Source organism: Chiloscyllium plagiosum, chromosome 7 (assembly GCF_004010195.1).
Source record: "Chiloscyllium plagiosum isolate BGI_BamShark_2017 chromosome 7, ASM401019v2, whole genome shotgun sequence".
In the NCBI taxonomy this organism is placed as follows: Eukaryota; Metazoa; Chordata; class Chondrichthyes; order Orectolobiformes; family Hemiscylliidae; genus Chiloscyllium; species Chiloscyllium plagiosum.
Genome location: NC_057716.1, coordinates 34,553,839 through 34,580,219, shown reverse-complemented (window position 1 = coordinate 34,580,219; position 26,381 = coordinate 34,553,839). Strand labels below are relative to the sequence as shown.

Here is a 26,381-nt window from a genome sequence, read left to right as displayed (position 1 = left end):
TAACACCCTGTTAACCCATACTAGTAATGTGATTTGAATGAAAGTTGAATCAAAAGTCAGGACCCCCCACTGGGATGTAGCTACCAGTTTAGCTTACCAAAATAGCAACAAGTTTATTGTTTATGGTATTGGTTCCATCTAAATTCTGTTTGAAAAAAACCTAACGTCACAATATTTGTACTCAAATTCAAAAAATAGCTATTAAAATTAATCAATTAAGGAGCATCCAGGAGGATTTTCTCGAGCATTATGTAAATAGTCCAACTTGGGAAGGGGCTATTCTGGACCTTGTGTTGGGGAATGAGCCTGGCCAGGTGGTTAAAGTTTCAGTTGGGGATTATTTTAGGAATAATGATCACAGTTCCATAAGCTTTAGAATACTCATGGACAAAGAAGAGAGTGGTCTTAAAGGAAGAGTGCTAACTTGAGGGAAGGCCAACTATAGCAAAATTCAGCAGGAACTAGGGAATGTGGATTGAGGCAGCTGTTTGAAGGTAAATCTCCATTTGATATGTGAGAGACTTTTAAAGAGGTTGATTAGAGTGCAAGAGAGACATGTCCCTGTGAAAATGAGCAATAGAAATGGCAAGATTAGGGAACCATGGATGGCAGGTGAAATTTTGAGACTTGCTAAGAGGAAAAAGGAAGCATACATAAGGTCTGGGTACTGGAGACAGACGAAGCTTTGGAACAATATCGGGAATGTAGGACCAATCTGAAATGAGGAATTAAGAGGGCTAAAAGTGGTCATAAGATATCTTTAGCAAACAGGGTTAAGAAAATCCCAAAGCTTTTTATTCATTTATAAAGAGCAAGAGGGTAACTACAGAATGGATTAGCCCACTCAAGGACAAAGGAGGAAAGTTATGCTCGGAGTCAGAGAAAATGGGCGAGATTCTTAACAAGTACTTTGCATCAGTAATCACCAAGGAGAGGGACATGATGGATGTTGAGGTTGGGGATAGATGTTTGGTTACTCTAGGTCAAGTTGGCATAAGGAGGGGGGTATTGTAAAAGGCATTAGGTGGACAGGTCCCCAAGTCCAAATGGAATCTATCCCAGGTTGCTGAGGGAAGCGAGAGAGGAAATAGCTGGGGCCTTAAAGATACCTTTGCAGCAACCTTGAACATGGGTGAGGTCCCGGAGGACTGGAGAATTGCTAATGTTGTCCCCTTGTTTAAGAAGGGATAATCCAAGTAAAGACCGGTGACCCTGACGTCAGTGGTAGGGAAGCTGCTGGAAAAGATACTGAGGAGTAGGAAATTTACCCATTTGGAAGAAAATGGGCTTATCAGTGATAGATAACATGGTTTTATGCAGGATAGGTCATGTCTTACCAATTTAATAAAATTATTTGCGCAAGTGAGAAAGTTGATTGATGAGGGAAGGGCTCTAGATGTCATCTACATGGACTTCAGTAAAGCATTTAATAAGGTCCCCCATGGTACATTGATGGAGAAAGTGAAGTTGCATGGGTTCCAGGGTGTAAAACATGGATGGATAAAGAACCCATTGGGCAACAGGAGAACAGAGAGTAATAGTGGAAGGGATTTTCTCAAAACTGTGACCAATGGTATCCCAATAGTGTTAATAAACTAAGTTTAATTCCATATACATAATACACTTGCAGCTAAAAAAATGATTAATTTCCTGCCACCAGCAGGACAGAGTGACCAACATCATGCAGAGTGGTACTCCAGTGGAGATTAATTAATATATAGATTGGGAATCAATTTGTTCTCTCCCCACAGTAGGAATAGAAATTTTCTTCAAACGTAAATGACAAAACTGGATGTGCAGAAAATGATGATTATAAAGACAAAAAGCAAGCAAAATCTGCAAGATCGAAGGCTAGAATGGATCATGCCCAAATGAAATGTATTAAAGGGACAAAACAGCAACAAGGCAATAAACAATTCCTAAAAACAATACAAGTCAAACAATATAGCCATGTGAGGTAAGGGAAAGAAAAAGAAGCTCAAGGAAGGTATAACACCTGTTCAATTCCATTATACAATCTCAATAAATAGATATGCCAAAGGTAATTGAACTTTCAAATATTGCATGGCAATGATGAGGGAGAATAGCAGCCCTTCTCTGGCTAATTAGTTTCCCAATGTGTGAATCAGCGAGATTGAAGCATAGCAGAAAGAAGATGCAATGACATACCAGTATAATACTATTCATGAACTCGTCAATGCTGGGAAGTCCAGATGGGGCTCATCAGGAGGCATAAAGCATAATTAGAGGGACTGCCACTTAAGTTACTTCATTTACATGAATTCAGATTGATAGCAGATCCAAATTATAACGGAGAGTTTATTTGTGCTCCACATCATACTCAAAATTTGGTGCAGTTTTTGAAGTCAGGCTTGACTGGCGAAACACAGGATTGGTCAAAAGAAAGTTGACAAAGGGAGGAATGTTTTGGAGACTGCAATAATTTAAATGGGTAGACAAACAAACTGCAACTTACAGATATAGATGTCCATCTACACTGCCAAACTTTACTATAAATGGACCCTGTTTATGAGGAACAGTGCCTTTTAATTATTCTGAATGCAAGACCCAATTGTTTCAATTGAAATCAAAACCTATTAGGACTCCACCTTCGCAGATAATCCCTTGGTATCAAGGATGACTTGTTTCCACTCCACATTGATGGGTTGAAATTGATAGCAAGTCGAATACATAATCTAGACTTTGTAAATATCAGAAAACTCTAACTGAAATGCAGAGTTTGACTTGCGGGGCAGGTGTGCTTCAAGGGATGAGTACATTTGGAAGTTTATGCACGGACATTCTGATGCATATTCCTGAAGTCTCTCGATACTTCTCATGCATTCCTGGATGGGCCTTCTCCACTTTTGAACAGTCAAAAACGTGGGTCCCGATAGCTATATTTAAGCTCAGCAGAGATACTGAGAGGAAGCCCGTTACGGAGCCGTACAGCATGCATCTGTAAATGGTGCATCAGTAAACGTTGATGAGGGTCCTTATGGACATATCAAATCAATCAAAACATTTACAAGAACATTGTCAGCAATGAAAGATTTGAACTACAGGTAGATACTGAATAGGCTGCTAGCTTCCTGTGTGTTGAGGGGTGACCTTATAGAGTTTAATAACATCATAAGGGACATGGATAGGGTGAAAAACCAAAGTCATTTTCCCAGGGTAGGGGAGTCCAAATCTAGGTTGATAGATTTAAGTTGAGGGGGAAAGGTATAAAAGGAACCTAAGAGGCAATGTTTTCATGCAGACGGTGGGAAGTGGCGGAGGCTGGTACAACTAAAACATTTCAAAAGGCATCCGGATGGTTAATATCAATAGAAAACATGTACAGGGATATGGGCCAAATGCTGACAAATGGGACTAGATTAATTTTGGAATATCTGGTTGGCATGGACAAGTTTGATCAAAGGGTCTGTTTCTGTGTTGTAGAACACCAAGTCTGTAAAAAGCAAAGAACTGTGGATGCTGGAAGTCTGAAACAGAAACATAAGCAGCTGGGAGAAACTCAGCAGGTCTGAAAACACGCAGACAGAAAGAAGAGTCAATGTTCTTCACAACTGATTGTAGATAGGTAAAGATTGGCATATGCACTGAAGAATTGGGACGTTGGGGGGGGGGGGGGGGGGGGAAGAGAGCAATTGGTGGAGAAGGAGAGAGGACACAGCAGCCGGGCAGACAAAGCAATGGATAATGGTGAGCTGGGGGTGGGGAAATAAACACTGCTACGGGAAACCATTAGTGGATGAAAAATGAATGAAATCAGGCAAGGAGATTACAACATCTGGTGCATGGAGATAGTGGAAGGACATGGAGGAAGTGTACCAAGCCCTAACATTATTGAACTTGGTGTCAAGTCCTTTGGCTAAAGGGTTTCCAGGCACAAAATGAGATGCTATTCTTCCAGCTTGTGTTGAGCTACTAGAGCACTGCAGCAAGCTGGAAATAGAAATGTTTGCAAGGGAACACAGTGTTGCATTAAGTAATAGGCCACTGCAATCTTGGCATCATTTCTGCAGACTTGGGCATTCTGCAAAACAGTTGACTGGTCTGTGTTTCGTCTCCCCAGTGGAGAAAAGACCACATTGTGAGTAGCATCAACTATACCAATGTACATCGAGACAGCAAGAGAGAGACACCCTTTGTGTCTGAAAGCAAAACTTCAAATTATCTCTGATTTGGACCATATTGGAAAATCCAAGACTACAGGAACTTGCGAAGAACAGTGTCGCAGCAATGTTAGCCATGAGAAAGATCAAGTGCTACTGCTTAAGATAAGTTGCCAGAATAAACACTCCACACTAACTAATAAAATTCTATTATTGGTTTAGCCAGTCAAGGAGAGTAACTTTCCAATGACAGCCAATGTTTTCTAATCAAAGACCATAACATTTGTTTGCTCTTTAGGCTTTGAAAACCTCAAATAGATGGCTGGATTGCTTTAAGTAGCAATTGTTCTTGACATTCTAAAATCCTAATGCAAAGAATTGAGGTAACCACAAAGATAATGATGACACAGCAGGTAGGAATAAACTATTCAGCTCCTCAAGGTCAACTAGGTCAAAGCTTACTTGTTTGCCTAAATCATATATGCCCACCTTCATTTCCAATCTTAAACAGACTTGCCCAATGAAAAACAGATTAAGCTCAGTTCTACAGTTTTTAATTAACTTAACCTGAGTACCAGGTATAGTCCTTAACATCATCCTTTAATTGGCAAAATCTAATTTTGTGCTCCCTTGCTCTGCTCTATCACACCAGATATTCAGAACTTCAAACCAAAACATTCTCTCAAAAGAAAAAATGGTTTGAGGTCGATTACTACATTGGCACATGCCAATCAAACAGATAATAAAATAACTTAAGCTATTACCTCATTGCAATATTTAAACAAGAAATAGTTTTTCTTTCTATACCAGCAAATTCTTCAATTAAACACTTTAATTAGATGAGCAATGAAGCTTCTATATTCCAAGAAATGTAAGCCAAACTTAAGCAACCTACCTTTGTAGTTTAACCATTTTTAAACTCTCCAATATAAAACTTTGATGCAAAAAAAGTTACATTCATGAAACTCTACTTGTTTTATTTGCTCTTTCCATAATTAACAAACTCTCAAATACTGAACACTCAAAACAATGCCTTTTCTCAATCTCAAGACGACTCATATAATTTGATGCAGCACAACAGTAAGAAGCTAATAAAGTCAAGACAATGTGAAATTGCAATACTGCAACTTGCCAAGCACTTTAGTATCCTTTTTTGATCTTTATGTGACACGTTCCCCTCTCCATATTAAGCATGACATTGAGTACACACAAATACTTGGAGGATACATTGATTATTCAACTTGGAGGCATTCAAAATGAATGAAAAGATATAAACACATCATGATATCTTACCCCTCTGGTTGAGGACAATCTCACCAATTCTAATTCAGTATTGCATACATTGCAGGGTTAGCAAATTCACAAATTTGAAACAGATAACTTCTCTGAACACCACAAGTGCATATTCAGTGTTTTATCAAACAAACATTCATTTTCCATTGCATTTGAGACACGCTACTACATTATGGCATGCTTAAACTCAGGTGTTTGTCTTAGCACTCACTGAAACAGAAATCACACAAAAGATTTACCAATAAGTTCTTCATGACTGGTCCTTGACCTCTCAAGTTGAGACCAGAGGTGCACAATCTCCTGCTCAGAACGCAATTTTAATTCATCGTAGCTCTTTTGTAATTTCTCCATCTGTCAAATAAAAACGTGGTACAATGTTGTCCAACAGACTGAATCATTGACTTATCTCTTATTCCATTTCCACTTTGAGAACAAATAGTTCCAAAGTTACTAATGCTGAAATTTACTCTCTATATACTGCAGGGTGGGATTCCATAGCATTACAGATTCACACAGTATTAAATAGTTGTTTTAAATTTGCTTTTTCAGACTACTGGAGTTTCATCAATGACAGGAGAAGACAAAAAAAGAATAACAGCAGTTCCCAGAAAAGATGGTGGCTTTGCTTTCACACAATTTCAACAAATAGTCTCAGAGGAAATCCGCAAAATCAAACATTTAGACAGATACAGACTATTCCAAGATAGCCCGGATGCTTTAACTGCTTCAGTGTAGTTACAAATATCACAGAGCCCTTAGTTTTGACACTGCAATTAATCGTTTTTAAGAAAAAATACAGAAAATCATCGTGGCATGGTATAGCCACAAGGACTAATGCTGGTGAGGTAGGGACAGGTTGAAAGTAAAGAAAGCACTTGGTTTGGCTACTTTGTGCAGATGTAGCATTTCCTCTAGTCTTTTTACATTCTTTGGATGGCAACAGAATTACGAATTAACCAACTAAGTTCTATGACCAATTGTATGGTCATAGATTCAACCGCCACTTGAAAAGGGAAGCAGAATGTTGGTGTGCATGACATGTGAGGCAAGAATAACAAAGGCAACATGATTATAGATTAAAATCTCAAAATGGGTAGCAATGCCCTCACATTTTCACATATTCAGGCATAGCCAGAAAAATTACTTCAAATGGATATGCTTCCCATGCTGTTACCCCTCAAGAATCCTGCAGAGATACCTCTAGTCGACTCCAATTTGCCCTTTGGAAACTTCAGCAAAATCATCAAAACATTCGTACAATTAAAACATTCAGTTCTACTTGGCATCACCTCTCTTGATCTGCTTGCCTGTGTTCCTCATCATAAATCCCATTCCAGTGTCACTGACTCCATCACTCTGCTTAAACAGTGTAGTGTAGTGCTGGAAAAGCACAGCAAGTCAGGTAGCATCCGAGGAGCAGGACAATCAATGTTTCAGGCATAGGCTTTTCATAAGGATTCCTGATGAAGTTATTTCTTCTGTTGAATATGTCAGCTCAACAATACTCTCCCTTTTCTCTCGCATGTTTTTACCACTTCTTATTTAAGATGTTCGATAAAAAAAACCTCTTTGACTCAATTTTTATTTACTTCTCCTAATAAATATCTCCTTAAGTGCTTAGTATCAAATTATGTTTGTTAACTTTCAAAAAATACCTTTGGATGCTGCACTGCACCAAAGATGTGATATGATTATAAGGTGCTGTGTACTAACCAAGGAATTATCTTCAGATAAAATCTCAAAAATGAATTCCAAGACATAGAAAAGATGGTGTTACAAAACTTGCACTTGAATTATAAACAAGATTTCTAACCTCATTAATAAATTTTACTCACCTCTTCATGATGGTCCTTCTCTTTTTTATCAAATTTCTGCATCAGCTCCTGTTTCTGTTGAAATTCTACTTCAAGTTGATCCTGAAGCTTTGACAAACTGGATTGGAGACTCTCCAAGTTTTGATGTTCATCTTTAACAGAACATGATTGCATAAATGTCACTGCACTGTTTTCTGAATATTTTTGCAGCTACGTAAGCACTTGGGAAATGAAAGTTTAAGTCATACTGATAAAGGATACTCCAGGGTTCAAAGCTGGCATGTTGCGAGGGTAGATTATAACAAGACTTATAAAATGATCTAACTGCATTTTTTAAATGAATATTTGATAACATTGTTTGGAAGTGTAAAAATGGAAAGTTTCTGTTTTCAAGTAACATCATTACCTGGATGAGTTCCAAATTAACAAAGATTATAATCACATTTGAGGAGACACACCTTCTAAACCCATGACCACTTCCATCTAGAAGGACAAGGGCAGCAGATACACAGGAACAACAACACCTACGAGTTTTCCTCCAAACCACTCACCATCCTGACTTGAAAACATACCACCATTCCTTTGTTGTCTCAGGGTCAAAGGCCAGGAAGTCCCTCCTTAATAACATTGTGGGTCAACTTACAGCATGTAGACTGTAGTGGTTCAAGAAGGCAGCTTACCACCATCTTCTCAAGGGCAAAGTAGGGTCAGTCAATAAATGTTGGCCAACCAGTGACACCCAAGTCCCACAAATGAATAAAACAAAGATCCAATCAATAGAGCCAAAAACTCTTTGGATTTACTGAATTCTACATATTTTCTATACCAGCTTGAACTATTTGCTTGAAGCCAGTTAATTATCCATCCAAATACAAAGAAACAAGGATCTGAAAATTATCTTTTAAATGACAAATATTCAATGCACTCTTCACACATACAGAAATAGATGAAATATATCATGAAAAATCACAGACTCACCATCAGTGGGGAATTTTGACACTCTGAAGAATAAGGCAAGGAAAGGTTTAAACTTTTCCACTAGAGCAGATAATTAAGCATACATTTTCAGCTAACAGGACAATTGGATTCTTTCAAAACGGTCTCAAGCCTTTATTCATACCTGTGGGCATTTAATCAACCCCTACTGCAACTTTGAAGCAACAAGAATCCTAAATTACAATTTAAGATTGCCGTGATGACCAGTGATCAACACTTATTAAATGAAAAAGCTATGATAACTTGTCAGTCAAGAGCTTGTTTCTATCATTTGTCAATCAGCAAAATTCTTTGCACTGGAATATTTAAGAACCAAATTTAATACAGAACAGAAGGAGGCTGAATCAAGTTTGTGCTCGCTCTGTAAAGCAATCCACTTAGTAGTATACCCCCATTTTACCATTATCGCTCTGCATGATTATCTCTCAAGTGCCCATCCAATTTACCATGAAAATCATTGATTGCCATCACTTTCATAATGAGTTCGAGATCATCACCACTTACTTTGTAAAATAATTTTTTCCTCACACCCATGCATTTCTTGATCAAAAGATAAGTCTGTAGTTCTTGGCACATCAGCTAATGGCACATCTTTTTTGACTAACATATATAAACCAATATGATCTAAATCATAAACCTCTATCAAACATCGTCTCAAATTTTGTCCTCTGGAGAACTCCTTTCTTCAACCTTGCACTGTAGGTAGCACCCAGGCTTGGGCTCATAAACAGAAATTATCAGTCTCACCACTTAAGTACCAGGAAATTACCATCTAAAACACAAGAGAATCTAATCATCTTCTGCTGAAAAATGTGTTGCTGGAAAAGTGCAGCAGGTCAAGCAGCATCCAAGGAGCAGGAGAATCGACGTTTCGGGCATATGCCCTTCTTCAGGATTCCTGAAGAAGGGCTTATGCCCGAAACGTCGATTCTCCTGCTCCTTGGATGCTGCCTGACCTGCTGCGCTTTTCCAGCAACACATTTTTCAGCTCTGATCTCCAGCATCTGCAGTCCTCACTTTCTTCTAATCATCTTCTGCCAACATTCAATGACATTATCATTGCTGAATCCTCCTGCTGTAGGTTGTACCTACATCTTAAGAACTGCAGTTGCTTAAGAAAATAGCTCATTATCACCAACTAAAGGGCAATTAGGACAGGCAATAAACGCAGGCCAAGCCAGTGATCAACAATTTTTAAATGTCCTCGTCGCTGGAATTTTCAAAATCTCCTTTGAACACTTTCAATGACCTTCATATCTTTCAAAAAGTGTCATCTTAGAATTAGCTGCAATATAACTCAAGTTTCAAAATAGTTCTGCAATAATTTATTTTTAATAAAATGGCAGGAAAGTTAAATTCCAGAAGGAAAATAATTAATTTTTTGTTTAAATTCTGTGGTTCCTGTTTAAATGACATGAAATAAAGAGATACACAGAAACAGGCCTAACGGTCTAAATTGGCTTATACGCCCCACTTGAGCTTCCTCTCATCCTTTTTCTAACTTATCAGTATGATTTGCTCTTACTTTTCTCCATCACTTGACGCTTCTCTATTTCATTATGGATTGCTTCAAGTTCCTTCTGTAGGTTTTCCACCTTCTTGCTCCACTCTTTCAGTTCGGTTTGATGCTGTGCAGACATTATCTGCTCCTGTTTCTCAACACGCTGCCTGCAATCCTCTTCCCACTCCTTTTGCATGCTCTGTGGGAATAAAACAGTTTGCTGTCAATATTCACCATTATCTCACTGTTAAAATTTATTTTTATATTGTGTATTTATCATAAACAATCTTGGAACATAAAGCTGCAAGAGCAATGTCAATAAAAAACACTTCTGACACCAAGTCATAGGAAGAGATAGTGGACAGATGGGCGAAAGCTTGGTCAAGGAGTCAGATTTTGAAGTAGTAATGAAGAAAGGAAGAGTTTTAGGTTGGGAAGTTTGGAGCTTGAGTTTGAAGGTAAGACCACCAATGGTGGAATAGTTTTTAAAAATAATATTTACGGCATATGTATGTTGTTAGCTAAGCCAGCATTTATTACCTAGAGAGCAGTTACATGTCAATCGCTTTGTCTTGTATCTGGAGATGCGTGTAGGCCAGACCAGGGAAGGATGACAGATTTCCCTTCCTAAGGAACATTAGTGAACCTGATGGACTTTTACGGAAATCGGTAGTGGTTACACAGTAATCTTAAACTAGCTTTATATTTCAGAATTTCATTGAATTCAAATTTCACCAGCTGGGAATGATGGAATTCAAACCTTTATCACCAGGATATCAACCTGAAGTTCTGGATTACTAGTCCAGTGATGCTACCGCTACACCACAACCTCCTCTCAAAATTAACATGGACACGAGAGGCCAGAAAGAGTGCAAAGATCCCAGAGTTGCAGCTGTGGAAGAGGGTACAAAGATAAGGAGAGTCAAGGGGGTTTGAAAACAAGGAACAGGAATTTAAAGTTGACGTGTTAGCAGATCAATTAGTCAAACAAGCACAGAGGCAATAGACAAATGAGATTTAAAGCAAACTAAGATACAGGTGGGAGAGATTGTATGGGACAAACTGGACACAGCTGGTTTATACTTAGGAATTCCGAAGCAAGTATTTCACCTCAGTCTGCCCAAATCAGTTCACCAGCAACAAGAGTCAAGTCAGAAGTACAATACTTTGCAGATAACGATCCTGTGCTTTTCCTCTCAGCTTAAAAACAGAAGCTGAAACAGGAGAATCCTTCACAGAAAGTAGTACAATGCTGGTCTGAGGCACCAGGACTACTTGGAATTAGTGGACTGGACCATATTCAAGAACTCAGCAGGCAACATTGACGAGTACATCACCACCGTCAAGGTCTTCAGGATCAAGTGCCTGGAGGACAGCATGCCAAAGGAGCCAATTTGAGTTTTCCCCAATCAGAAAACCCATTACCCACTGAAGGCCAGGCATGCAGCATTCAAGTCGGACAAAGTTGGAAAATCTAGATAACAACTGGGATCCTCAGCATCCTGACCCACAGGCCGCAATCAGTGAAGATAGGCAATAGCACTTCCCCTACAATAACCCTCAACACTTACACCTTGCAATGATGTATTCTCAGCCCCCTACTGTACTCCCTGTCTACCTACAATTGTGTAGCCAAATTCCAAAAGAATGCAATCTACAAAATTTGCTGATAACATCAACATGGTAGGACGATATCAAGCAATGCTGAGTCAGAACACTGAAAGGAGATAGAGGGCTTGGTGTCGTGGTACAACGACAACAGCTTCTTTCTCAATATTGGCAAAACTAAAGAACGGATCATTGAGTTCAGGAAGAAAAGAGGAGGACACGCCGCCATCTATATCAACGGAGCAGAGGTGGAGGGGGCTCAGTGTGTCAAGTTTCTGGGAGTGACGGTAACCAACAACCTGTCCTGGACTTTAGATTAGATTACTTAGATTAGATTACTTACAGTGTGGAAACAGGCCCTTCGGCCCAACAAGTCCACACCGACCCGCCGAAGCGCAATACACCCATTCCCCTACATTTACCCCTTTACCTAACACTACGGGCAATTTAGCATGGCCAATTCACCTGACCTGCACATCTTTGGATTGTGGGAGGAAACCGGAGCACCCGGAGGAAACCCACTTCCCACATAGATGATGTGGTCAAAAAGGCACAACAACGCTCTTCTTCCTCAGGCAGCTCGGGAAAATTGGCATGTCCATAAGGATCCTCACGAACCTTTACAGATGCACCACAGAAAGCAAACTATTTGGGTGCATAACCGCATGGTACAGCAACTGCTCTGCCCAGGACTATAAGAAACTACAGAAGATGGTCTGGACTGGTCTGCGCACAATCTCAGAAGCCAACCTCCCATCCATGGACTCCATTTGTACTTCTTGTTAAGCAGTAAGGCTGCTAACATTGAAGATCCATCCCATCCTGGTAATGCTCTCTTCCATCAGGCAGAAGACACAGAAGCTCAAATATGAACCAACAAGTTCAAAAACAACTTCTTCCCTGTCATTATTAGACTATTGAATGTACTCTAACTTCAAATAATTTTGCTCTTGCTAATACTGACCTTGCTTTGTGCACCTCCTGTGTAGTTGTAACCTGTATGCTTCATTCTAAATACCCTATGATCTGTATGTCCTTGTTTGCTATGGTCTGCCTGTACTGCTTGCAAAACAAAGCTTTTGATTCTACTTAGGTAGATGAGACTACAATAAATTAAATTAAACCAAACTTGCCTGACAAAGTGGAAATCCAACTGTCTGGAAGTTCAACATCTTCCAGATCAAAGCTGTCCAGTCTATCAGCATTCATTCACTATCTTAAACATTCACTCCCAGAATGGTGGTGTGTATCATCTGCAAGATACACTGTAGTGACTCAACAAGCCTCTTGGACAACATCTACTTGCGGGGACAGGATGCCAACTCGCAGAACGTTTCAGGGAATATCTCTGGAACACACGCATCAAATAACCCCACCACCCTGTGGCCAACCACTTCAACTCCCCCTCCCACTCTGCCAAGGACATGCAAGTCCTGGGTTTCTTCCACCTCCAAATCCAAGCCACCTGATGCCTGGGGGATGAATGCCTCATCTTCCACCGTGGGACCCTCCAACCACACAGCATCATTAACTTCACCAGTTTTCTCATCTCCGCTCCCCCCACTTCATCCCAGATCCAAACCTCCAACTCGGCACCGCCCTCTTGAACTGTCCCACCTGTCCATCTTCCTTCCCACTTATCCACTCCACCCTTCCCTCCGACCCATCACCATCACTCCCCACCTGCATCTACCTTTCGCATTCCCAGCTACCTTTCCCTATCCCCACCCTCTTCTATTTCTATTTCAGCCTCCTTCCCAAGCCCTACCCCCACATTCCTGATGAAGGGCTTATGCCAGAAATGTCAACTATCCTGCTCCTTGGATGCTGTCTGATCTGCTGTGCTTTTCGAATCTGAAAACATGTGAACTCTACGACCTAGAAAAGGCAGCAGATACATGGGTACACTGCCACCTGGAAGGTCCACTCCAATCCACATACCTTCTTGACTTTGAATCATATCACACTGTTTTCACTCAATTTCAAAATCCAGGAACCCCCTTCCTTATATCACTGTGGCAGTTAACGGCCACACTCAGAACAGCAAGCAGGTTTTAGTAACAAATGCTGGCCTTGCCAGTGTCACACACATACTACAAACGAATAAAATAGTGAAAACTGAACCACTGCACTTGATCCTTACCTCACACTATTTTGTTTCCTAGCTACAGTTTCAATCTCAGGCAACAATTTGAAGTTGTGACAACCGTTGGTGCTGGACTTGGCGCTGATATCAGCTTCCATTTACATATTTGCTCCACAAAAGTCTTTGCCCTCTCTTTCAGAATGCCCTGCAGCCACTCAATGATATGCCTGACCCTCGCACCATGGAAGCAATATCCCATTTTTCTCCCTGGTGGCAGGATCAGGGGACAAGGGCACTAAATGGCTGAAGTGCTTCCGAAGTGGGGAGGACAGACAGATAAAGATCATGCTACATATTGGGACCAGCAACACAGGTAGGAAAAGGGATTAGCTCCTGAAAGCAGAATTTAAGGAACTAGGAAGTACATTAAAGAACAGGACCCAAAGGTAGTGACCTCTGGACTGCTTCCAGTGCCATGTGAGAGTGAGTATAGGAATAGGCAATTAGTCCAGATGAATGCATGGCTGGAGAGATGATGCAGAGAGGGAGGGCTTTAGATTTCTGGAACACTGGGACCATTTTTGGAGCAGTACAACCTGTACAAGGTAGATGGGTTTCATTTGAACCACAATGGGTGTAGGTATTTTGCGTCAGTTTTCACAGTGAAAAACACTAGCAACATACCAGAACTTCAGGAGAGTTGGCGCAGAGGTGAGTGTAGTGGGCATCAGTAAGCAAAAGGTGGTAGGGAAGCTTAAGGGTCTTAAGTTGGATAAATCACCAAGACCAGAACGACTACAACCCAGAGTTCTGAAGGAAATAGCTGAGGAGACTGTACAGGCATTGGTGACAATCTTTCAGGAATCAGTGGAATCAGGAGGGTGCCAGAGGACTGGAAAATGGCTAATGTAACACTGCTGTTTAAGGGCAGGACATAGGCGTCAGGAAACTACAGGCCAGTTAGCCTAACTTGGGAGGATTTTAAGAGTCCATTTTTAAGGACGACATTGTGGCATACTTGGAAGTGCATGGTAAAATAGGGCAGGATCAGCAATGCATCATCAAGGGAAAGTCATGCCTGACAAATCTGTTAGAATTCTCTGAGGAGGTGACGAGCAAATTAGACAAAGGAGATCTGTGGATGTGATCTGTTTGGATTTGGAGAAAGTGCCATAGGAGGCTGTTAAATAAGGATACAAGGTGTTGGGAATTAGATACTGGCATAAATACAGGTACTGGCAGGAGGCAGACAGTAGGGATAAAGGGGTCTTTTTCAGGATGGTAGCCAGTGACTAGTGAAGGTTCACAGGGATTACTTTTAGGACCACAACTATTCACATTATACATTAATGATCTGGATGAAGGAACTGAGGGCATTGTTGCTATGTTTGCAGATGACAGAAAGAATGAAGGGTCAGGTAATGCTCAAGGAGAGGGGACAGCACAGAAGGACTTGGACAGGCTGCGAGAGTGGGCAAAGTGGCAGATGGAATACAATGTGGGAAAGTGTGAGGTTAGACAGTTTGGTCAAAAGAATACAGACATATACTGTTTTCCAAAAGGGGAAATACTTTGGAAACCTGAATCAAAAATGGACTTGGGAGTCCTAGTTCAGGATTCTCTTAAGACTCACACGGAGATTCAGCTGGCAGTTAGGAGGGCAAATGCATTATTAGCATTCATTTCAAGGAGGCTAGAATATAAGAGCAGAGATATAGTGCTAAGGATGGATATGGCTTTGGTCAGACTGCATTTGGAATATTGAGAGCAGTTTTGGATTCCATATCTAGGGAAGGATGTGCAGGGGTTGGTGGGAATTCAGAGAAGGTTTTCAAGAATGAATGCAGGGATCAAGGGTTTGTCACATAAGATGTGGTTGAGGCCCCGGGTCCGTAGTTGAGAGGGGAGATCTGTTTGAAACTTACAGAATACTGAGAATCCTGGATACAGTGGACATGGAGACATTTCCACTGGTAGGAGAGAATAGGACCTAAGGGCACAGCCTCAGAGTAAGGGTAAGATGCTTTAGAATTCAACTGAGAAGGAATTTCTTCAACCAGATAGCAACTAAGCTGTGCAGCTCATGGCAATAGATGGTTGCAGAGGCCAAGTCACTGATTGTCTTTTAAGTCACAGATAGATAGGTTCTTGATTGGTAAGGGTTACAGGGAGAAGGCAGAAGAATGAGATTGAGAAACGTAACAGCCATGATCGAATGGCAGAGCAGACTCGATTGATGCAATAGCCTAACTCTGCTACTCTACCTTATGGTATCCTTGCAGGCAGTTTTGCTAGTGCTTCTGGGGAAGATTTAAACTAACTTGTGAGGAGGGGTGGAATATAGAACGTTCAACAGAGAAAAGCCAAAATTGAAAGTGACAGCGAGTCAGAAAGGTATCAACATTATTGGTCAGTTGAGGTACAAGAAAGCTTGGTACGGTTGAATGGCATTTAGTTTAAAGCTAGGAGTCTGACAAAATAGGCAGATCAGTGGAGGGCACAAATTAAAACACGGGTATGTGTCATTGCTATTACTGAGACATGGTTTTGGGGGGGAGGAGAGAATAGGACTGGTAGCTCAATATTCCCAAATAGAGAGTATTCAGGCAAGAGAGGGGAGGAGGTATCATGATTTTGACCAGGGTATCTATTACAGCAGTAAAGAGGAATGACACCTTAGAAATCTCCTTAAATGAAGCCATATGGGTAGAATTTAAAAGCTAAAGAGGAGCATTTACGTTGATGTACTATTGTACCCCAAACAGTCTGAGAGAAAGGGAGAACTGATACATAAGCGAATTTCAAAGAAGTGTAAAAGTAATAATGTAGTGAAAGTAGGAGATTTCAACTTCCCTTATATTAAATGGGGTAAGCATGATGTGACATGTTTAAAGGGAATGGAATTCTTAAAATGCTTCCAGAACAGCTTTTTAACCAAGAAGTAAAATATCCTACAAGAAAGGGGACAGTCCTGGACTTATATTTGAAACACTCATTACCTAAAATTAAGTGGGGGAACATTTTGTGGACAGCAATTATTACTATAACTGTGTTAGATTCACAATTGTATTGGAAAAGGACAATGATAGGTCTGAAATCAAAGTTCTCCACTGAGGGAAGGATGATTTTTTTAAGATCAAAGATGATACAGCCAGTGTGGACTGGGAGCAGATATCTTCAGGTAAATCTGTCTCAGAACAGTGGGATGCAGTCAAGAAGGAAATATAGAAAGTATAGGGCCAACATGTTCCAATAAGGAAAAAAGGTGGGACTATCAATTCTATGTACTCTGGATATCCAGCATTGGATTAAGAGAAAGAGGGAGTCTTATGGCAGATGCTGAGGACTTAAAACAGCAGAAGCCCCAAATGAGCATAGAATAGGCATCTGTAATAAAATAGATCATTTGAAGGATAAACACAAATAGACATAAGGGCACTCTTTGTACCCAGCATTACTTCAGTGATTTCATAGGACAAAAAAGGCTACTGAAGTCCTTTGGATAATAACTGACCTACCTGGCTATCCAAGATTAAGAATTTCTCCACTCAGATTATATCAAATTGAACTTCACACCCAAAAACGGAAACTATTTTTCAGAACTTAAATATCTCCTGGTGCATATCCTCAGAGTTACACAGGAGATCGATATCATTGCAGAAAGATGAATTTTTCATCAATACCTTCTAATTTAAAAAAAATGAAGGAACTAATCTTAATTACGCTCTGACAAATTAAATTATATTTAATGATCAAGAAATTAGAGACATTAAAAACAAAATGAACATCATGGCAGAGATGACAAAAGAGCAGTGACAGCTTAGAGATGGAAAGCAGAGTAGCAGTGAAAGGTCATTTTTCAAATTTAAGCAATGGAAAGTGGCAGTCTTCAAATAGTTGAGATGAATGTATCATAAGTTGTAGGTTAGTGAATGAACTAAGCATGGAAATTGTGAAGTGCTGGCCATAACTTTTCAGTGCGCCTTGCACTGGGGATAATGCCAGAGGATTGAAAGATTGTCAATGTTTCAAAAGATGTGAGAAAAAAGTAATCACAACTTTGTCAGCTTATTATCAGTAATGGGGAAGTTTGCAGAAACCGAAAATTTCAAACCAGTTGGACCAGCACACAGTAACACAATAAGAAATCCTGCACAGATCCGTTGTCAGCAAATTGCTTCATTAAGCTGATCAACTTATTAATGAAACAGGAAGTAATATATTGAAATTTGCTGGTGATATTTTTCAAGTAGAAAAGCATGAAATAGTGCTAAATCTCTGTAAATCACTGGTTAGACCTCAGTTAGACTGGTGTCTCTAATTCTAGGTAACAATTTTCAGCAAAGATACTAAGGCATTGGAGAAAATGCAAACAAAATTTGCCAAAATTCATATCAGAAATGAGGGAATTACATGGGATTCAATGTAATACATGGGAGGGTGGTAGAGATGGGAAACCTAAAAATCTTAAAGAAGTAAATGGATGAGATTCTTTGGGGTATTGTTGAGAGTATGACAATGCTGTGGCTTTAAGAGGATATTTTATCTTTTTTTTGAAGTGAGGTACAGAACAGTCTATCAAAACCAATAGAGTAAACAGCTTGTGAGGCCTTGGGGCTTTTTTTCCTCCCCCAGGTTGGAACAATGGAGGCAGCTGAGCTGGATGTGGCCAACTCTGTCAGAACAGGCTTTCTAGTTTTTATTTAGCTCTTAGATTTAGCTTTAAGCAGTTGTTGTTGTGAGCTTTAAGCATTAGAAGCTATCTTTTCCTTCTCTTGGTTACACCTAGAAGCTAGAATTTTTGCCTCTGATACTGAGTTACCTGCAAGACAAATCTATTTTCTCAGTTTTCCTTTTTGCCAAGGAGGATATTTATGGTTACTGTATTCAAATAGTTGGTAATAGCTAATCTATCTTTTATTTGGTTAAGTTTTACAATAGAGGTGTTATTCTGAAATTCTTTCTTTGGTTGTATTTTAACTACAATGTTTAAATAAATTGTGCTTTGCTTAACTTTGAGTAGTCTGACCAGTCGCATTGCATCTGGAACACAGCACATCACATTTGCCTTTAAAGAAAAAGTTAGGGTCCAAGCTACTTAAAATATTTTGAAGGAGTCTGGTCTAGTCCATAATGACAGCGATGTAACTGTGTGCCAAAGAATAAAGTATTCCTAAAATTTAAATAACAGGGCAATTCATACTTGCAGTTTTCTTGCTTCATCTGTGATTACTGTGGCCTTTAAAACAGCAACTTCTTCTTCTGACGTCTTCCTTAAATCCTCTAGAAACAAAGGTATGGTCACAGAGGGTCAGTGGACCTGCTGCAATTTCCCTTTTTCCCTTCAATTCTATAGCATAACCTAACAAATTAATTGTGGTTCAGGGATAGTATTCTTATCTGAGTTAGAGATCTCACTCCATTGACTGAAACCAACCTGAAACCAGTGCAATACTGAAGGAGAAATGTACTGTTAAGGTACCATATCTTTCTTTTTCCTAATCAATCTATCAAAGCTCATATTGAATGTAGACACAACTGCTGTTGACCACTAACTAAGTCAACACAGTCATAAATTTTCAAGCAAAGATGTTATTTCCGTCCTTCGAATCTCTCAATTTAATCTGGTGTCTCTACTTACTCATTCTTGATCTATATTTCAACCTTTTCAACTCTTTATCACATAACTTCATTACTTGCACTGGCCTACTGGCACATGGGAATACTGACGATCCAGTATCCCCATGTCTTTCTGCATGCTTTCATTTATAGAGGCAGTATCCTAGTGAATTTACACAATCAATTTCAGTTAAAACCAAAACCTTCAGCTCATTTGAAAGCACATATTCCACAGTACTTCTCAGTTCATCTCATGTTGAATGAAAGACCTTTCACCAAATTCCCATTTTGAAAACCTTATTCTTATTGCATTATAAGCTCTGTGACTCCATGCGGTGTTCCCCACTCAAGCTAGAAATCTCAAAACACAATTACCAAACAACATAAATGACTTTTCTTTGCCTTTCATGCTTATGATGCAAAGACCTTTGTATGGTATTTCTCTTGGAAAGTAGTCCCCCTATGTCTCCGGAGATGCATTCCAAGACCTACTGCGGGTGACCAACATTGCGGATAGTAGCGAACCCATTCATTTAAATGGGAAATTTACCTCCCCAGCAGTCCCCGGTTCCTGGTTCTGGAATGTCCCATGTAATATTTTCGGGTTGCGGCAAACCATGGATAACTAAAACCACCCTGTATGGATTGTCATCCAATGGGAGCACTGTAATTTCTTGAGAAACAAACCTAATAATGATGTTCTCTCTAAATGTACTAGCCTAAATTTTGTCATCAAGTAACAAATGAGTGCAAAAAAAAACATCTGAGAAAATTCAAATAGTGCAAAACACCAGTTATATACAATATATTATTAGGTGGCTATGAGCTGGACCATCTATTTGAAACAGGAGTTTGATACATGAGCTCAGGATATGGCTTCTATGGAACGAACCAAAGTATGTCAAACTCCAGAAATGAAGGCACTGATTTCAAACATACAAATGGATGTAAATAAATGTTTCATCTGAATAAAGGATGCTAAATCTAGGAGATTTGATTACACGATGGGAAATGACTTGTACTAAATGTACCAGAGTGTTAGGCACATAATAAATTGCCTGGAAAGTCTATGAAATTGCTGAAAATATGTTGCTGGAAAAGCGCAGCAGGTCAGGCAGCATCCAGGGAACAGGAGAATCGACGTTTCGGGCATAAGCCCTTCTTCATGAATAAGGAAAAGTCTATGAAATAAGCAATGCAATTCGATTCAGGTGACATTTGGTTGACCTTCTGCAAAGGGGAATAATGGATTGGTTGGGGTTTTGGGGGGGGAAAGAAAGAAAGATTGACAACTGCCAAAATAATCACATCTGTTCAGTTAAATAACATTTCTGATTAAGTGCATACCACATGTACAAGAAAAGTTGTGGCTTGTAAATAATTTGCAAATCCAAAACACAATCTGATCCTACAAGATACTCTACCCATTTCCTGTTGGTGCTTCTTCAGAGCTTCTTCCATTTGCTGCAGGTTTTGTTCCCTAATTCGCTCCAATTCTATGTGCTGTTGGTTCTGTAGCACTGCCACCTCCTGGCGTCGTTTATCATTCAGCACCTCTCGCAGTTCAGCGAGGGACTCTTCCTTCTCACGCTGCAGATTAGACTGTAAAAGCTCAAGTTGAGCTCTGTGCATATTGTTTAGGCTCAGGCGCAGGGATTCCAACTCAAGACTATGTCCCTTCTGTTGGAAAAGAAGGACTCATCTTAGGAGAGCGATATCATGTAAACAGACCAGGTTAATTCAGCAGTACCTCAGAAGCATCAACATTAGCTTGAATTATATACCTTTAAACCAAGGAAATTGAAATCATTCTTGTGAAGTGATTCCACGATCAAACCATAAATTGAAAGTCAGTTACAAGTTTAAAATTTTCCGAATCCTTTGGAATATTCTCCTTAAACTACATATCTTCTCTACTATGAAATAACAGAAGAGCTGAAGTCTGTTGATGAGATCAAAGCAACATATGACCAAATGTGACAGCAAATAGTCCTAGCGATACTGAGGTTAAAGGCAATGAAGGTGAAAGCTATACTCTGCTTGCAGTTATACCTAGCACAGGGGAAGATGGTGGTTGTTGTCGTGCCAGTCACCTTTGCCCCAGTCATTTCAGGGTAGTTCGGTAGGCCAAAACATCTTCAGCTGCTTCATCAATAACCGTTCCTCTGTCATTAGATCTGAAGTGGGGATGCCAATGATGATTACAGAGTTTTCAATATGATTCACAATTTCTTGGATTATGAAGCAGTCCATGCCTGTATGTAGCAAGACCTAGACCATATCCAGATTTAGGTTGATGAAATTGCAATTGCAGTAACATTCAGGACACACTAGTCCCAGGCAATGTCCATCTCCAACAAGATATTATCTAATCAGTTTCCCATGTTATTCAGGAACATTACCACAACCAAGACTCAAACTGTTAACATCCTGGGAATTACCATGACAGAAACTAAGCTGGATCAACTGCATAAATACTCTAAGATCAGGTCAGAGACTTGGAATTCTGCAGCAAGTGACTGATCTTCTGGCTCCTCAAAACATCAACCAAAAGGCAGAGTCAAATGCAATGGAATGCTCCCCACCTCCCCAGATGATTGCAACTACAACAGCACTCAAGAAACTCTTCATCATTCAAGACAAAGAATGATTTGCATGCCACCCACCAACTGAACTATTCACTCTAATTGTCACAGTGCACAATGGAAAGACCGTCGGATGCAGGCAAACTGCAGCCTGCTATGACCAAATCCTCAACCTCTCCAAGGGCAGTAGATGGATTGGAGAACAACCACCTGCAATTTTCCATCTAAGACATCCCCATAAACTTGAACTTTGAACTATATTGCTGTTCAAAATCATGAGAAATCTTAATGCAGTTCAGAGACTGTTCCCATTGTTATGTAAAGGTTGTTTCTTCATATTTTCTCATCAACTGGTTCAAAGACATCACAGAAAACCTCTGGAGCAGATAGGATTTGAACCTGGCTCTCTCCAACCTCTGCTCCACAAGATTCCAAGGTGAAAGATTGCAGGTCTACATCACTGGATAAGACTCTTTTGCGAGTAAGTGTTTCCTGTAAATTATCTATCATCAGCCTATTTGGACGTGTTATGACACGTCTCTGGGGCAGGTGAAATGTTAATCTGGACCATTTGGGCAGAGGTAGGGACACTACCACTGTATCACAGGATTCCTTTTGGTGTTTCTTTCCATGAGCTGAAGTAACCATTGTCTTCCTGCTGCATGCAATTAATCTCAATCATTACAACTTTAGACAGGATAGATCGAGTGAATCCTAAGAAGAGTATAAAGGCAGTAGGAGTATACTTAAGAGGGAAATCAGAAGAGCAAAAAGGGGACATGAGACAGCTTTGGCAATTACAATTAAGGAGATAACCCAAAGGGTTTTTACAAGTACATTAAGGACAAAAGGGTAACTAGGGAGAGAATAGGGCCCCTCAAAGATCAGCAAGGAGGCCTTTGAGAGTGGAGCCGCAGAAAATGGGGAAGATACTAAACATCAGTATTTACTGTGAAAAAGAATATGGAAGATATAGAATGTAGGGAAATCGATGATGACACCTTGCAAAATGTCCATATTACAGAGGAGTAAATGCTGGATATCTTGAAATGCATAAAGATGGATAAATCCCCAGGACCTGATCAGGTGTACCCAAGAACTCTGTGGGAAGCTAGAGAAATGATTGCTGGGCCCCTTGCTGAGATATTTGTATCATCGATAGTCACAGGTGAGGTGCCGGAAGACTGGAGGTTGGCTAACGTGGTGCCACTGTTTAAGAAGGGTGGTAAGGACAAGCCAGGGAACTATAGACCCGTGAGCATTGACGTCAATGGTGGGCAAGTTTTCCCTGGAGCGTCGGAGGCTGAGGGGTGACCTTATAGAGGTTTACAAAATTATGAGGAGCATGGATAGGATAAATAGACAAAGTATTTTCCCTGGCATCAGGGAGTCCAGAACTAGAGGGCATAGGTTTAGGGTGAGGGGGGGGAAGATATAAAAGAGACATAAGGGGCAACTTTTTCACACAGAGGGTGGTGCACGTATGGAATGAGCTGCCAGAAGTAGTGGTGGAGGCTGGTATAATTGCAACATTTAAAAGGCATTTGGATGGATATATGAATAGGAAGGGTTTGGAGGGATATGGGCCGGCCGCTGGCAGGTGGGACTAGATTGACTTGGGATATCTGGTCGGCATGGACGAGTTGGACCAAAGGGTCTGTTTCCATGCTGTACATCTCTATGACTCTATAACTCTTACATAAAAAGCACGTAATTTAAACCAATAGTTGGCATTAGTCTTCATGGTGAAGGACACCACAATTTATCTTAAAGATAACAAGGAAGGTACTAGTGGGAGGAAAAACCTTGTCACAATCTCTATAAAAAAAACAACGTATTTGACAATTAATGAGACGAAAGGTAGACAGGTTGCCAGGACCTGTTGGCCGCATTCAAGAGTTTAAAACGACATCACTGTAGAGACAGTGAAGGCAATGGTCAAAATATTTCAAAATTCATTGGATTCCAGGAGCATTCTAGCAGATTGGAAAATTGCTAATGTGACAATAGTGTTCAAGAAGGGAGGAAGACAGAAATCAGGAAACTATAGGCCAGTTAGTGTACCATTTGTTGTTGGAAAAAAAATGCTATAATCCATTATTAAGGAAATTTGAAAAACATTAAGTTAGATAAATATCCTGGGCCAGAATGGGATATACCCAAGGTTTCTCCAGGAAGCAAGGGGAGAGATTGCTGCGCCTTTAGCGATGATCTTTGAATCTGAACTGTCCACTGGAGTATTGGAGGGTGGCAAATGTTATTCTCCTGTTCAAGAAAGGGAATGGGGATAACCCTAGGAATTACAGACCAGTCAGTCTTACGTCAGTGGTGGGCAAGTTACTGGAGAGGATTCTGAACAACAGGATTTATGATTATTTGGAAAAGCATAGCTTAATTAGAGATAGTCATCATGGCTTTGAGAAGGGCAGGTCATGCCTCATAAAACTTAGTGAATTCTTTGAGGATGTGATAAAACACACTGAAGAAGGTAGAGCAGTGGTTGTGGTGCACATGGACTTTAGCAAGTTATTTGACATGGCTCCCCTTGGCAGGTTCATTCAGAAAGTAAGGAGGCATGGCATACAGGGAAATCTGGCTGTCTGGAGACAGAACTGGCTGGCTCACAAAAGACAGTGCGGGAGAAGATGGAAAATATTCAGCGTGGAGCTAGGGGACCAGTGGTATTCCGCAGGGATCTGTTCTGGGACCTCTGCTCTTTGTGATTTTCACTAATGACTTGGATGAGGTAGTGGAAGAGTGGGCAAGTCTGGTGATGACACGAGGGTTGGTAGAGTTGTAGATAGCGTGGAGGGCTGTTGCAGGTTGCAATGGGATATTGATAGGATGCAGAATTGGGCTGATGAGTGGCAGATGGTGTTCAATCTGGAAAAGAGTAAAGTGATTCATTTTGGAAGGTCGAATTTGAATGCAGATTGCAGGGTTAAAGGCAGGATTCCTGGAGTGTGGAGGAACAGAGGGATCTTGGGGTCCATATCCAAACAGCTCTCAAAGTTACCACTCAAGTTGATAGGGTTATTAAGAAGGCTTTTAGCGTGTTGGCATTGTTTAGCAGGGGGATTGCATTTAAGAGCTACCAGGTTATGCTGCAGCTCTATAAAGCCCTGATTAGATCACACTTAAAATATTGTGTTCAGTTCTGGTCACCTCATTATAGGAAGGATGTGGAAGATTTAGAGAGGGTGCACAGGATGTTGACTGGACTGCAGGGCACGTCTTATAAAGAAAGGTTGAGGGAGCTAGGACTTTCCTTATTCAAGCGAAGAAGAATGAGAGGTGACTTGGTAGAGGTGTGCAAGATTATGAGAGGCATAGATAGAGTAGATAGCAGCTATCACTAAGCAGCATAATTTTATGGTGATGGGAGAAAGGCTTAGGGAAGATTTCAGAGGTAGGTCCTTTACACAGAGTGGTAGGTGCATGGAATGCACTACCAACAGTGTAGTAGAGTCAGGTACATTAGGGTCATTTAAGCGACTCATAGCTCATAGTAAAGTGTAGGGTATGTAGGTTAAGATCAGCACTACATCAAGGGCCGAAGGGCCTGTACTGTTCTATATTCTATGTAAGGGACACATAGCAGATTATTTAGAAAATGTTTATGTAATCAAAGACAGTCAATACTGTTTTATGAAAAGGGACAAAAAAAATCATGTTTGATAAATTTTCTGGAGTTTGTTGAGGATAGATCAAGCAGAGTTGAGAAAGTGGAACTATTAGATGTGGTGTATTTGGATTTTCAGAAAGTATTGGATAGGGTGCACACATAAGATTATTTCAAGATGGAGAAGCTCATGTGTGGAGGGATAATGTATTAGATGGACTGAGGAAGTTTGAGTTGTGATAAATAGGCCTTTTTCAGGTTGGAAAGACTTGAGTGGAACATCACAAGAATCAGTGCTCGAGCTTCTATTTACTATCCATAGTAAATTGGAGGGGGGAGGAATAGAGTGCAATATCCACGTTTGCTGACGATGCTAAAACAGGGGAGGCGGCAGGTTGGACTGAGGACATAAGGAATGTGCAAGAGGATAAGTTGAGGGAATGGATGAAAACTTGCCAGATGAAGTTTAATGTAAGGAAGTGTGACAACATGCATTTTTGGTAGAAATATCAAAAGTCAGACTCCTGGATGTCCTTGCTCATGAAATATAATAAAGTTAACACGCAGGTGCAGCAGATAATTTAGACGACAAATGGATATTTGGCCTTTATAGCTAGGGAATTAGACTTTAACCACTGGGAAAAGTTGTTATAACCATACAGGGTATTAGTGAAAGTGCACTTGCAGTATTATTTAAACAAGGATATACCAGCAGAGGCAATGTCAAAGTAGTACACTGGGCCAACTTCTAGGCTCAAGAGTTTGACTCATTAAGAACAACTAAAAGGTTAGGCCTTTATTCATTAGACTTTAGAAGAGTGAGGTGCGATCTTATTAAAACTTACAAGATTTCAGCAGTATTAACAGGATAGGTTCTGGATCAGTGGTGCTGGAAGAGCACAGCAATTCAGGCAGCATCCGACAAGCAGCAAAATCGACGTTTCGGGCAAAAGCCCTTCATCAGGAATAAAGGCAGAGAGTCTGAAGCATGGAGAGATAAGCTAGAGGAGGGTGGGGGTGGGGAGAAAGTAGCATAGAGTACAATAGTTGAGTGTGGGAGGAGATGAAGGTGATAGGTCAGGGAGGAGAGGGTGGAGTGGATAGGTGAAAAAGGAGCTAGGCAGGTCGGACAAGTC

The 26,381-nt window shown here is 40.4% G+C and overlaps 1 protein-coding gene across 6 annotated transcripts in view; it reads right to left on the bottom strand.

Annotated features, from left to right (window-relative positions):
• The window catches only part of pcnt (pericentrin), a 312,968-nt gene that overhangs the window by 201,799 nt on the left and 84,788 nt on the right, over positions 1 to 26,381 (bottom strand). For all 6 annotated transcript variants that reach the window (XM_043693410.1, XM_043693412.1, XM_043693413.1 and 3 more), the window contains 5 exons: positions 20,463 to 20,718; positions 18,623 to 18,702; positions 9,750 to 9,924; positions 7,250 to 7,380; positions 5,654 to 5,765 (listed from right to left, as the gene is read on the bottom strand). In XM_043693410.1, the coding sequence (XP_043549345.1) occupies positions 5,654 to 5,765; positions 7,250 to 7,380; positions 9,750 to 9,924; positions 18,623 to 18,702; positions 20,463 to 20,718 (754 nt within the window). The remainder of the gene's footprint in view (positions 1 to 5,653; positions 5,766 to 7,249; positions 7,381 to 9,749; positions 9,925 to 18,622; positions 18,703 to 20,462; positions 20,719 to 26,381) is intronic.